Source organism: Hypomesus transpacificus, chromosome 9 (genome assembly GCF_021917145.1).
Source record: "Hypomesus transpacificus isolate Combined female chromosome 9, fHypTra1, whole genome shotgun sequence".
Classification (NCBI taxonomy): Eukaryota; Metazoa; Chordata; class Actinopteri; order Osmeriformes; family Osmeridae; genus Hypomesus; species Hypomesus transpacificus.
Window position 1 is genome coordinate 14,219,189 of NC_061068.1, and position 14,156 is coordinate 14,233,344.

The 14,156-nt window shown below is 41.4% G+C and overlaps 1 protein-coding gene across 1 annotated transcript; it reads left to right on the forward strand.

Annotated features, from left to right (window-relative positions):
* The first annotated feature begins 1,394 nt into the window (after positions 1–1,394).
* On the forward strand, positions 1,395–13,179 carry LOC124471338 (zinc finger protein OZF-like). Its single transcript, XM_047025819.1, has 2 exons — positions 1,395–1,684; positions 11,626–13,179. The coding sequence occupies exons 1-2, from the start codon at positions 1,492–1,494 to the stop codon at positions 12,858–12,860; spliced, it is 1,428 nt and encodes a 475-aa protein (XP_046881775.1). The 5' UTR covers positions 1,395–1,491; the 3' UTR covers positions 12,861–13,179.
* Positions 13,180–14,156: the final 977 nt, after the last annotated feature.

Genomic DNA, 14,156 nt, shown 5'->3' on the forward strand with positions numbered 1-14,156 from the left:
ACAAAAGCCCTTCATCCATATTCTACACGAACGTGTCAGAATTTGAATTTAAAGGTCACATGATATGCTGTTTTTGGATGCTTTTACATAGGCCTTAGTGGTTCCCTAATACTGTATCTTAAGTCTCTTTCCCGAAATTCAGCCATGGTACAGAATTATAGCCACTACGAGTTGTCCCACAATGAGCTTTCCTCAGAACGCGCTGTTTTGGTGTCTGTAGCTTTAAATGCTAATGAGGAGGAGAGGGGCGGCAACATGCGCTAATGTTTACAACGGATGTATCGCAATGGCTCGTAACCCCCGTTGCTGCAAGATGCTTCGAATTGAGTAATTCTCATCTGATCACCCTGGTTTGCAGAGGTGCACACTCATAGTCATTTCAATGAGGAGAAAGGCGGATATCGCGCGGCATAACACCAACAGCAGAACGGTTATCCAAATAACAAAGAAGTGTACAACACTCGCGTTACAGCGTTTGTATTCACACACACACTTGATGCCATTTACCTTTACATTAGCAACAGTAACTAAGCTGTTAGCTGCAGAGCTAATGTTACAGCCACATTCTAAGGGTAGCAAGCTAGGTAACCATATACAGTAAAGCAACAAAAAGATATAGCGTTAGTTAACTTACTTGTCCAAGGTTTGTAGCTTGACCAAAGAGAGTTAGTAATGATCCAGAATTTAATTTCAGCAAGGCCAGGTTTGTATTGGCTCAAGTTGAAGAATCAGTAGTGGCTGAAATGTTTGGCGCAGACATACAAAACCTTGGGAAGTTGTGTTGGCGCATTTCAAGCGAAAATAAAATTAAGATACTGGTTGTGCAGAGGCTTGGATGAAGGAACAAAAAAATGACTTTTATTTTGATTTGTACATTCAAACACTGAGCAACTGTTATGCTTCGTTCGTTTGCTAGCCATGATGTCTCTCCAGGAAAAGCCGATATCGCACTTGCCTTTGCACGATCGTCGCCTTTTTCATGGGCGGGCCAGATTATCTGGGCGGGCAAAGCAGAGAGAAGGGCGATAGCCTGGCTCCTTGTGACGTCACAAGGAGCAGATTTTCAAACAGAGCGTTTGAGCCTTCATTTTCTCAAAGGCGGAGAAGAACACCCAGGGCTTGGTTTACACTTATCGAAAATCCTAGCCACTGGTGGACCAAAAGCAGGCTAGGGGAACTCATATTAATGTTAAATAACGTCCTAGAGTGAAGTTTTCATGTTATGTGACCTTTAACTGGACCCCTAAAAGAAGTTTGCATTGGTGAAATATTTTATTGTTTGTATATTGTTTTTTTTGTTATTGGTCTATGTTTATTTACTTACTGTATCAATACCTTTGTAATGTTTAGTGTTTTGCCCCCAAAAACTCGATAACACCGGAACAGCTTGTTTTGTTTACATCCGGTTAGAAAGAACGCGCATCAAGAAGGAGAACGCCAATTTAATCAAACTACAGTTTTGTAAACTTCACGAGGTTTTTAACCACCAAAATGTCTCAACTAAATGTGTTCAGGGATTATTTCAATGAACGATTAACAACGGCAGCTTTGGAGATATTTGCAGCCGCTGAAAAATTGTTTACCGAGTTCGAAGAGGAGATTTCTCGTTCAAAGGAGGAGAGCACGCGACTGCAACGCTTGTTGGACATTGTTACTCAACCTGAGATCAAGCTTCACCGAACAGGTTCGATTAATAACTAGAGTTTGGTCATAACCAGGTGTCGTGTCAACATTTGGGTATTAAATAGATAAAAGCAGAATGTATGAGTCACGTTTCTTGCGACTGAGTGGTTTACTAGCACAGAAAACTAGCTGTGTCCCTAGCTACAAGCTAGCTATCTGAGTGTCATCTACCAAATTCAGTGGGGAACCTTCAGGGCCTTCTACGGCTTCAGAGAAAGCCTAAACAAATTATAAATAATAATATATTTAATACTAATAATAAAGTATTCAATAAATAATTTAAAACAATGATATCTCATTTAATTTAATACAATACATTTTCTCTCATCTATGTTCTATAGTTAAGCTTACTGTCAAATTCATGTCCTGAAAACATGTTATCCAATCAGAATCGTCTGTCTATATTAAGGCCCAGTTAGCTGGCTCATTCATTGGTTAGGACTTCACAAATCCTGGAGAAGGCCAAGCTATGTGTTTTGGTGTGAAGAGTGACCGGCAAATTGACCAATCACGCTTTGATTTAAAGTGGGCGGGAGCACAACAAAACATTTTAGGCCTTCATGAAGTCCTAATCTCTTGCAGAGTGGTGAGAGCGGTTGAGAGACATAGGCAACGATCACACTAGCCCGGGTACATTTAGAAACGCATACATGTCTGCGTTTGCACCTCCCGTCCACACTAATATGGCGTATTCGGACACTGAAAACTGAGCTCTTCGAATATGCTCCCCTAGCCGGAGACATTTGAAAACGCCGGGTTCGTTCAGTAGTGTGGACGGGGTCCTCGGAGCTTTTCAGATACGATGATGTTCAGTTGCCATGACACTGGGGTTAGCTTGCACTCTATAGCTATAGCTAATGTCAAGATGAACATGGAAGGTGAAAGAAATATGCTGCTCCATCTCTATAATTTATTTACCAGTTTAGTTAGTGTACTACTTCAGATACAAGTATTATCACTTAATAGATACGCGTTACTCCTACCTAGAAGGCGAGCGTTGTAGGCTACTCGGTGTGCCTGAACAGATGTTATTGACGTTACAGTGTGGTCTATTTGTTTACATTCGTGTCATCGTTAGCTACAGTAATGAAAGGATTGCACTTGTTTAACCCATTCAATTAATCATATTGTTGCTTTTTTCCGCGAAGATTTTTTCTCTCGGTGGTGATGGCCGAGGTGAAGGCCCAGCTGTAGTACTCACGGTTCGCCACTGACCAAATTAGAAGACCTCAGTCACATTTGAGTGAGAGGCAGTTACAACCAAAACTGTACATGCGCATTACCGGTGTTACGTCCCAACTGGTTCCCAATTTAACTGGTTCCCCAGCTGTACGTGCACCTATCAGTGTGCCTCACGCCAGATTCGTCACAAATTCACAAACATTTTACTGGCGATTTTGAAGTCGGATCTCATATTTGCTGTGGCAAATGTGAAAGTAGGCCTATGGGCTACGTGCACACTACATTAGACTACCATTCGCGATAAAATAAATGGAGACAAAATAAAACATTTGCAGGCTCGCATGAAGTGGAATCAATCGCACTAGAGCAAAACCACGTGCACACGAAAGTCCGTTGATTTACAACACAAGCTATACCAGCTCTGAAAGATTTACTGAACGGTTACGTATTTGTTACAATACGTTGGCCTTCAGGTAACATTTTGATTTGGCTTCTTCTGAATCAACTAGTTCCCATAGACACTACCCGAATGTAGGCTACTAATCGCGTATTTGGGGTTGTTTGAAGGCAATAGCCGTATTTACCTAGGGTGACCAGATTTGAGTTTGTGAAAAAGAGGACACTTTTTTGGGGGGGGCATTCAGTCAAGTGCTTCTGTGGCTTTCAGTGGTTGTTTATTGTCTTTAATGTGTCTTATCCATATATTAAAGCAATAATGATAACAAATACAAAATTGTAAATAATAAATTGTTTATGGTCAAATATTAACATAAGAAATATAAGACACTGTTCAGTACTCCTCATATATTCAACAAAGGCGGTGCTCACATTGTTGCCAGATTGGAAATGGTATCATACCAAAGGCTCAAAATCATCGTATTAGGAGGATAATTATCGTGCATCTGGCAAGACTGAAAAGGCGGTTGAACAATGACTGTTCTCTCTACGGTCAGAGCTTGCGCAAGAAGGTGGAACGTAAGGGAGATACACTTCCAAAACGTATTAGGCCGGGCGTAATAATTAGTTTGTGAAAGACCCAGAGAAACACAAATATCCGACGAGGCAAAATCCCGGACGATTTTTGAATCCCTGCCGGACGCATTTTTTAGGTCTCAAAAAGAGGACATGTCCGGGTAAAAGAGGACGTCTGGTCACCCTAATTTACCACGACATCAAAAAATTCATACTAAGAACGTTGCTAACCCAGACAATATGATCAAAATACGTGTAACACAACATGGAAACATTCGTTTCCTATGCGATTTGTGTAGCCTATGGCTGAGTGTTTCTTCGCTACATCTTTTGAAATCAATTCATTTCATAATTGTATATTCTGAACAAATGTAGTGATCACTACATAACAGCCATTCACACCATAATAAATGGAAGCTAAGAAAATAAAAGATTCGAGTGGGATTCGATTCCACAAGCAAAAACACACACATTAGTGTTTTACGTTGTGTTACACCACGAGCTACTGAAACACGTGATCAATGCAGTCACGAATTTCTTAAGTACGTTGGCCTTCAGGCAACATGTTGTTTTGGTTGTTCTGAATCAACTACTTACCGTAGACACTACCCGAATGTAGGCTACTCATCACGTATTTGGAGTTTGGACAACCAAAACAACATGTTGCCTGAAGGCCAACGTACTTAAGAAATTCGTGACTGCATCGATCACGTGTTTCAGATCATACTATGATTCATAGGTTACACCTATCGATTCTGTCTGTTGGCATTGTCGTGCAGTTACGACAAGTAGGTTGCTACAAGCACACCACTCGGTGTTGTTCAACCTGTCAGTGTTAACTATATTTATATCTTCCGACAAAACCACATTCTGCATCATATATATGGAACATCTGCGGTCCTGCGGGTACATAATTAGAATCAGAATGGGATTTATTCGCCATGAAAGTTTGCACAGACAAGGAATTTGCTTTGGCAGGAAGGTGCATACAATAAACATATAGGAATCTTAAATTTAGATATATGGTCTAACTATACTAAACTAGCAATACTACGTGGAATACAATTAAAATAAAATATAAGTTGCCATAAAATAAAATATCAGTTGCCAATTTACAGTATAAAATACAATATAAAATACAAATATTACACGAATTGTGAGGTAGTGCAAATGCAATTGTTTTAAGACATGAAGTCATTAAAGTCAGTTTGAACTCTTCGCCTTGTTGAGGAGGCCAACAGCGGAAGGGAAGAAACTGTTTGTGTGGCGTGAGGTTTTGGTCCTGATGGACCGCAGCCTTCTGCCGGAGGGGAGTTACTGAAACAGGCCGTGACCAGGGTGGGAGGAGTCGGCCACAATCTTCTTCGCTCGCCTCAGTTTCCTCGAGGTGTGCAGGTCCTCGAGGGAAGGCAGATTGCAGCCAATCACCTTCTCCGCAGAGCGGATGGTACGCTGCAGCCTGCTCTTGTCCTTGGCAGTGGCAGCAGCGTACCAGATGGTGATGGAGGAGGTGAGGATGGACTCAGTGATGGCTGTGTAGAAGTGCACCATCATCGACTTTGGCAGGTTGAATTTCTTCAGCTGCCGCAGGAAGTAGTTGTGCTGTCTTGGTGAGGGAGCTGATGTTCAGTTCCCACTTGAGGTCCTGGGAGAGAATAGTGCCCAGGAAGCGAAAGGACTCCACAGTGTTGACTGGGGAGTCACTCAGGGTGATGGGGGTGAGTGGGGCTGTGTTCTTCCTGAAGTCCACAACCATCTCCACTGTCTTGAGAGCATTGAGCTCTAAATTACGTACTGGTTCGAAAGCATACGCCATAGGATGAACAGGGATAGGTATGATGGGTCAATTTTCTTCAATTTTTAATGCAGTTTGGCGAGTTGAAATTGAGCGCAACCATTCTCGTGACGTCAGATGTATGTCATTTAAACATTGCGGCGCCCAGTTCTTTTTAAGTGCATAATTTACATACTAGAGATTTCGATAGTTTATAGAATATGGCATACAGTTGTATGTTATATATTTTATGATGTCATTAAATGTATACTATTATAATATCACTGTGTCTAATCACAGTTCAGTTCCACTTTAACCACGCTCTTTACATCTAAACTGCGCACACGTTTATTCTCTATGCTAAGTATGGCCAGACCTGACAGCCTCTCTTGTGACATGGAGCTTCTGAGATATGTTTTGATCAGTTTTAGCTTGGAAAATGACCTTAACGGCCAGGCCCAACAATAACACCAGTCCGTAGCAGGATCCGAGCTACGCTACAGTTAGCTACATATTTGCTGTGGGCTCGCCAGTCTTTGTGACCATCTGACCTATTTTGTCACGTCACTTACCTTGCTAACAAATATATGCACAATTAACCTGTTCATTAGTAGCGTTGCATAATTGTAAAGCTCTCTCTTGGAAGTCGCAATATTTGGAATATATAGGCCCGCAATATTTGGAATATTATCAACTTCCAAAAGTTATCAAAAACCAGGGAGAGGAATGCCAGAGATTATCAAAACAAAGGAGGTACTTGTGGTTGGCAATGCTCAACCAAGATCTACAAGGGAAAAAACACGTTTGAGAGTCACTTGGCTACACCTTGAGTATCGCAATGATATCATAGAGTTAAGGTTAGGTTGGCTAAAGACGTTATTGCATTACTTACTTTGGCCTTCACAACACAACGGTCGTTGATAAGTTGGTCCTGCGTCTCCCTCACCCATCCACACACCATCTGGCTATAAGCCTCCAAACCTTTGTAGGATTTAAGGTCTTCCGCTGTGTATGTAGCCTGACGTTGTCATACTCATAATTCTAGTCAGAATATGAGTCTGAGAACTCTCCGTTGGGCTGTGACTATGAGGCGTGTTTCAAAGGAGCCTGGAAAACAAATGCCTCTTCGCTCAATTGGATAGATCTACAACCAATCAGAGCAACAGAGTATGTGACGTATGTTAAGCGCCGCATAGTTGTTGTCAACAGAACTAAACTGAGAGGCAGCTAAATCTTTACTGACTAAACTGCAAGCAGACTTGAAGTATGCTTGAAGAATGAATACAAACGATTTTTGCCAGTGTTGTAAATTTAATTTAAGGGTAGGGGGAGTACTTGTTCACACGGTCAACCTTTTTGAGCGAAACAATAAAGGGCAATGCATATACGAACAAGTTCTCCGTTTAGGATTACAACTCCACAAAAGAAAAGGAGAAACCACAATGGCCACTGGGTTTTCATTGTGTCCCATCTTCATCGGGGCCAGCTGATAAGTTAAACTTTTACCGAATCCCATAGGAAGGACGGCAAAAACATATTTTCCATCGACAAATGCCTTGATTGCGTCTCTGTTCCTCTTTCAAAATTAATGCGCTGTCGATGTCTTCTAAAACAGACTCGATGGCAGAATCATAACATCACAGATCTCCAGCGGTAGCCATGTTTGTTCAAAACGAATTCAACTTAAGCGCTCTTTTGTGTCGTGGGTGATTACGTTACTGTTGATCATCTGTCCATCATCGTATAAAGCCCGCCCTGGCAATTTCATTGGTTCGCCCAGATTCTGGTTTTCTGTAGTTGGTCCCCAATACGAGACCCTCCAGACCCAACTTCCCGACCAAATCTTTTTTTGGGCGGGGAGAAGTTGGGCTGGCAGCCAGGCTACTGTGTATGGGCTCGGCGAGAAAACCAGGTTGTTGACTATATCGGGATATGCAACTGAAGGAAGAATAACCGGGTCATCACGGATCCAAGAAGAGGGAGCTAATTCGTAGGGATCTGCACCGCCAATAAATCGTAATTTCTCGAAATATTATGCCTTTTCTTGTGGTCCAAGTCCTTCCCTCTATGCCTTTGCATTTTGGACGCGATTTGATGAGCTTATCGATGTTTAGACATGTCTACATTCACATAAAGTATCCAAAGCGCACAATACTCCATTGCACTCCGTTCAGTTTGTTTACACCGAGTGCCTCCACAATGGAAGCGCATCCGGGCTACCGCCCAGAACGTGACGTCGGTGAAAACCCTCTATTGCATTTTCTTTTTAATACAGTTATTGCCATTTCTGGTCGCACCACATGATGCACCACCCAAATGATGGGGCAACCATATATTGTCAAAAATCAATAGATTAGCAGTGTTTCCCACACATAGATTAAATTGTGGTGGTGCGCCACAGAATCAACACTGGCCGCTACATATTGCGTTTCGTATTATTATTTTTTTAACACTATTTAGGTAAAAACACGCAGCGTATTCGTTCATCTGCATTTCCTTTCCTGCTGTTCCTCCGTCTCTCTGTCACTCACGCATCTTTCTCACATACACACACAGTCACTACATCAGCACACGTTAGCAACGATATAGACATAGGCCTACGCCGTTTTAGTAAGACCGACAGCTATATCAGCGAGCCTTCAGCATTTGTGCCGTAGCTAAAGCTCTTGGAAAGTTGAGGCTACTTTTCGCTATGTACCTATGGAGATGTCTTAATCGAAGGTTCCCCTTCGTTCTTTTGGTGAGAAGTTCCAAGAGCTAGTCAGCTACTTACCTGGCGTCATGGAGCCGACCAGTGAAATAGTTATTAAGCATTAGCGTCACTACCTGCATATGCAGAAATTATGTGTTGTTTGTTGTTGATTTTGTGAATTATTTCGACCCCCCAGATTTTTTTTATATTTCATGAAAGATTCAAAGAACAAGGATTGTTGGAAAGAACTACCCTGGAAATCCAGAGTTCTCGCGAGAGTACAATTTGAATTTGCTCAGCGAGTCACTCTGGCAATGATGCTCATTACCCATGCCCTTGGAGCCGAGCTACACCAATCACATCAGTGTATCTGATAAGCCGGCCAGAGGCAAGCTAAACAGATGACAACAGCACTGCGATGTCAAAATCTGGAATCAGTCAGTAAACATTGGTCGTAGTGTTATCCAACTGCGTGCAGTGATATTTTGAAATGCATGCTTGGTGCCGCCCCTCGATTTGGTCCATTTTCATTACTCATAGCCAGACCCTTAATCTTTCGGCAAGATACTGTGCTCTTTGACTGGCTCCGCCCTCCTACGTACATCCGCTTCATTTTCCTTCATTACTCTGTCTGGGTTTTTTGGCAGTCCAATCAGCAAACAGAGGGAGTGGCTGAGAACGATGACGTTGATGTTGTGCACTAGTTTGAGTTGGCAACGCTGCCGAATATCCAGAAGTTAAAGCCGGAGCAAGAACAATCTTTGCTAAGTTTTGTTGGTGGCCATGATGTTGTGGCCCTCCTTCCCACGGGGTTCGGGAAAAGTTAGATTTTCCAGCTTGCTCCGTTAGAGTTGGCTAAGACGAACATTAGCTATTAGTTATGGCAGATCCAGAGTGGCTCTGGGCAGATCCAATAGTTTTAAACCTCAAACGTGTACCCGCCTTCAAGGAACCAGAATCTGAAGGGATTTTATTTGCCATGAATGTTTGCACAAACAAGGAATTTACTTTGGCAGGAAGGTGCATACACCTTCAAAGTCTAGCTAATACTAAGGGGATTTAGAATACAAAAAATATATCAAATATAAGTAGCCATAATTACAATCTAACCTAAAAATACAGATAGTGCAAAGAGAAGGATACAACAGTGCAAATTTCAATGTGCAGGGTGTCATAGTGCAGAATTTAACGCTTGTCAATGGGGAGAGCCCAGACAGTACAAATGAAATGTATGAAAGTCTGGTAGGACCAGTCTGCTGGTAGGACCAGTCTGCTGGTAGGACCAGTCTGCTGGTAGGACCAGTCTGCTGGTAGGACCAGTCTGCTGGTAGGACCAGTCTGCTGGTAGGACCAGTCTGCTGGTAGGACCAGTCTGCTGGTAGGACCAGTCTGCTGGTAGGACCAGTCTGCTGGTAGGACCCTCTGGTAGGACCCTCTTGCTGCTGGGTCGGAATTCACGCGTTCCCTGTGGCGAGCAGTCTTCACTTTACTTGGCATCGGCATTGGATAAAAAGGATTACATAATATATTATTATTGTTATTATTTTTGTTAATAGTATTATTATTAATAAAATGTTATTTTTTGTATTTTTTCAATATATTGTACAAATACTTATCATAAACCATTGTCTCTGAAATACATGAAAAAATCGTGAAAAGCTTTAAAATCTTGTTAACTATTAAAATGAATTACTATTTGTATATAAACATCAAAAGAAAAGAGGAGCACAAAACCTGTCGATATCGGACATTGTCTTGGAAGGAACAAGACAAACAGTGAACACAAAACAACGATAAGACAAACAGTGAACACAAAACAACAACAACCAGGCCCGTAACAGTAATAATCAGCAACACTATTTTGTCAAAAGACTATCAATGTTGCTACCTCTGAACAAGGCTATGCATTTTGGGGGAAAGTGAGTGGCAGATTTATTTTGACGAACAGAATCATGGACAGCTTATTTATTATTACTCGAATGAAAAAAGTATTATTTTTATGTACTTATCACAAACCTAAAGCACACATTTCAGTGAGTGTCCAATAACCTTCAACGGGCATAATTACCTGCAAGAAAGGCTGGTGGGATCAGCCAATAGGAGACCGAATACGCTTGTCAGACTTTTATCAGTTACTTATTAAATGACGGTTGGTGTTCTGCAGTAATACCGCACTAAGTTTTCTTTAATGCTCGCAGTGGGCAATCTTTAATTTAGCGAAATGCGGTGCGTTCATGATAAAAGGAGTCAGATGGCTGAGCGGTGAGGAAATCGGGCTAGTAATCAGAAGGTTGCTGGGTCGATTCCCGGCCACGCTAAATAACGTTGTGTCCTTGGGCAAGGCACTTCACCCTACTTGCCTTGGGGGGAATGTCCCTGTACTTACTGTAAGTCGCTCTGGACAAGGGCGTCTGCTAAATGACTAAATGTAAATGTAAATAAAAGTAAGTTGGTTGTTGTTCTTAGTCCTCGGATTGTTTAACTTTATTTAATTCTGTAAAGTTAATAAATAGTCTATGTAGCGGTCGGAGAATTGTGTATACAGCGCTGTGGAATGTTTAGTTTAGTTTTCGACAGTGGTCGGATTTTATTAATATAATGGCGTTGATAATATATTATTTGTGGTACCTACATTCTGTAATATGTTGTGTCGGGAGTGTGATAATTGTTTACGTTCTGTGTTGTTTTAGCAACACCACACGGAAACGGAAAACTCTGCTAATTTCCTACCAATAAATCTACCAAAGAAAACCGTGTCCAAGAATTGTGTTCTACAGTAACAGACACCCCGGGAGCGAACACAAAGCACCAACCTATATATTTAGTTATTTCATTCTCACCTACATTACCATTGTCATAATATATATATACTTTTTTTACGTGAGGTATCGGCTTTGGTATCGGGGTATTTTTACGAGTACAAGTACATGAGCCTGGTATCGGCCCGATACTGGTATTATTATATTACTATAGATTATATCGCAATGTGACAAAACAAGATTTTGTAATCGCAAAGGCTGCGATTTTACTTTGGTGCACGTTACACTTTACCTTGACCTGTACAAAATAATCGCAATGAGGTTATTTTCCAAAATCGTTCAGCCCTATTTGGGACAGTCCATGTGTGAGGGAGATCACAAATACTCCCAAAATTATTTTGAGGTCACATATACAATTTTGGGAGCATATGCGGCAGAACTTTCAAGCCTTGGATGTGTAGCATATTATGCTAAGATCACCACAATTGGTCTGGTTTTAGCTGTCAGACATATGGGTTGCATAATGTCTAAGTTGATCACAAACCTACTTTTCTTCCCCCCAGATGTGCAGCGGCTCTCTCTCCCGGAACCCCAACAGATTAAAGAGGAACAGGAGCTGTGGACCAGTCAGGAGGAAGAGCAGCTCCAAGGACTGCAGTCTGAAACTACAGACTCCGTGTTCACTTCTACCAGTGTGAAACATGACTGGGATCAGGAAGGCTCCTCTGAATGTTCACATCTTGACCAAACTGTTAAAGTGGAGAACAGAGAAGGAGACTCTCTACCCAGCAACACAACTGATGAGCAAATCAAAGCAGAGCCTGATGGACAAGACTGTACAGCACCAGAACCAGGCAGTGACTCTCAGACCCTCTCTGTTGAAGCTCCAGACTGTCCTACAGCTCAGAGTTTGGAGGAGGAAGAACACAGAGTGCAGCTTTTTCTGAACAGAACACAAGACAGTGAAGCTCCGCCAAGGGAACATATGCCACAGAGACGTCACAGAGGAAAAACAAAACATCAGTGTCAAGAATGTAACAAAACTTTTTGTGGAAAAGGTGCTTTGGTTTTTCATATGAGGAAACACACAGAAGATAAATCTTATCACTGTCAACAATGTAACAAACCGTTTTCTGAAAAGGGTAATCTGGTTAAACACATGAAGACGCACACAGGAGAGAGACCTTTTCAATGTCAGGAATGTAGCAAACTATTTGCTCGAAGGGATACTCTACGTGAACACATGAGGACACACACAAGCGAGAAACCATATAAGTGTCAACAATGTAACAAATCATTTTGTCGTCCATATGGTTTGGTTATACACATGAGGGGGCACACAGGAGAGAAACCTTTTCAATGTCAACAATGTAACAAAACTTATAGTGAAAAAAGTGCTTTGTTTTTTCATATGCGGATACACACAGGAGAAAAGCCTTATCAGTGTCAACAATGTAACAAACGGTTTCCTCGGAAGGGTAATCTGGCTATTCACATGAGGACACACACAGGAGAGAAACCTTATCAATGTCAACAATGTAACAAAAAGTTTTCAATGAATAGTAGTTTGGTTGTGCACATGAGGACACACACAGGAGAGAAACCTTATCAATGTCAACAATGTAACAAACTGTTTTCAATGAAGTGTAATCTGGTTGTGCACATGAGGATACACACAGGAGAGAAACCTTATCAATGTCAGAAATGTAGCAAACACTTTTCTAAAAGTAGTTCTCTGTATGCACACATGAGGACACACGTTTTTCGGTCAGACCTTCCTCCTTTATCTTGCCATTAAGAGTTCTCTTAATTAGCAGTAAAAGTTCTTCAGTAAGAGTTTCCTCTTAAAACATATTCTCAAAGCTGCTGAGACCAACTTTTGGTGGGAATAGGGAAAAATGTTAAGCTAAAACAAACGAACATGATGCTATGGATGATGTCAAGAAGCTTACTAACTATGCCCACAGTGATTGGCTAATAGGGGGATGGATCTCTGTAAAGTATTTCATTATAGGAATATTGTATGAGGTAGGGCTGGGCGATATGGGTAAAAAATTAACGATAATTAAACGATAGACCACAGATCTGTAGTAGTACCTAAATAAGTCTCCTCCTCAACTTTTTCCCTACACTCGGCATAAGGTTTAGGCAGAGCAGTGTGAGAGAAATGTTTGTGGCCAGGGAGCACGTACCTGGGGCCAAGTAACTTAAACTTTTTAAAACCTTGCTTTTTATCAATAGCCTACTTATCAATACCTTGGCGCAAACTCACACTTTCTGCATGTTCCAACGAGTGATTTAGCTTCAGGTGGTCTCTTCAGAGGTCCGCAAACGATTTACGGACCTAGCAAGCGGTTGCCTTGGAGACATGGCGTCTGCACCAGATTCGTCGTGTTTGATTTGGGATTTTCCTACGTGTTGTTATATTATATAAAAAAACGAATATGGACTTTCGACAGATCTACCAACACCTTTGTAAGCAGAGATTTGTTAAAACGTTTGTTAACCGAGACCGTAGGTCGAGGTCAACAAGAAGTCCACATTTGCAGTTTGTCGTATTAGTACCAGACTTGGTAACCACCTGTTTGTTTACTACACCAATTTGCACCGAACATTGCTCTGCTCTTTGTCGGATTTCAAAAAGCCAAACAACTTCCAAATAACTGAACAAGACTAACCCTTTTTTTTCAACAATTTCTTAATTGGCATGGCTATCGCTGACACTGTTTTCGGCAACAAGACTAATTTTCCGCGGGTAACATAAGCTACTTCACTTGACATGCTCAGTATATTTTAGTGAGCGTAGGCTACCATTTCTCGGCAACTTCCTGATTTATCACAGAAATTAAATGGGCTGCTGTTCCTAATTATTCTCTATCGACATTATCGACATTACTGATAATGAATTAATGTTATGATATCTTTATCGAGGGAAGTCATTACTTCGATAGTTATTTGTATCGATTTATCGCCCAGCCCTATATATGAGGTATTAATCAAAGGAACTTGTTGCTATGGATGATGTCAAGAAGTGTTTGGGTAATAGGGGGATGGATCTCTGTAAATGACTTCATTATAGGAATATTTTATAAGG

What these genes read in the sequence shown, in the direction of transcription:
- LOC124471338 (XM_047025819.1), top strand. Translation starts at nt 1,492, where the DNA reads ATGTCTCAACTAAATGTGTTCAGGGATTATTTCAATGAACGATTAACA. An exon ending in GATCAAGCTTCACCGAACAG is followed by an intron (nt 1,685 to 11,625) that starts GTTCGATTAATA and finishes TCTTCCCCCCAG; the next exon opens with ATGTGCAGCGGCTCTCTCTC.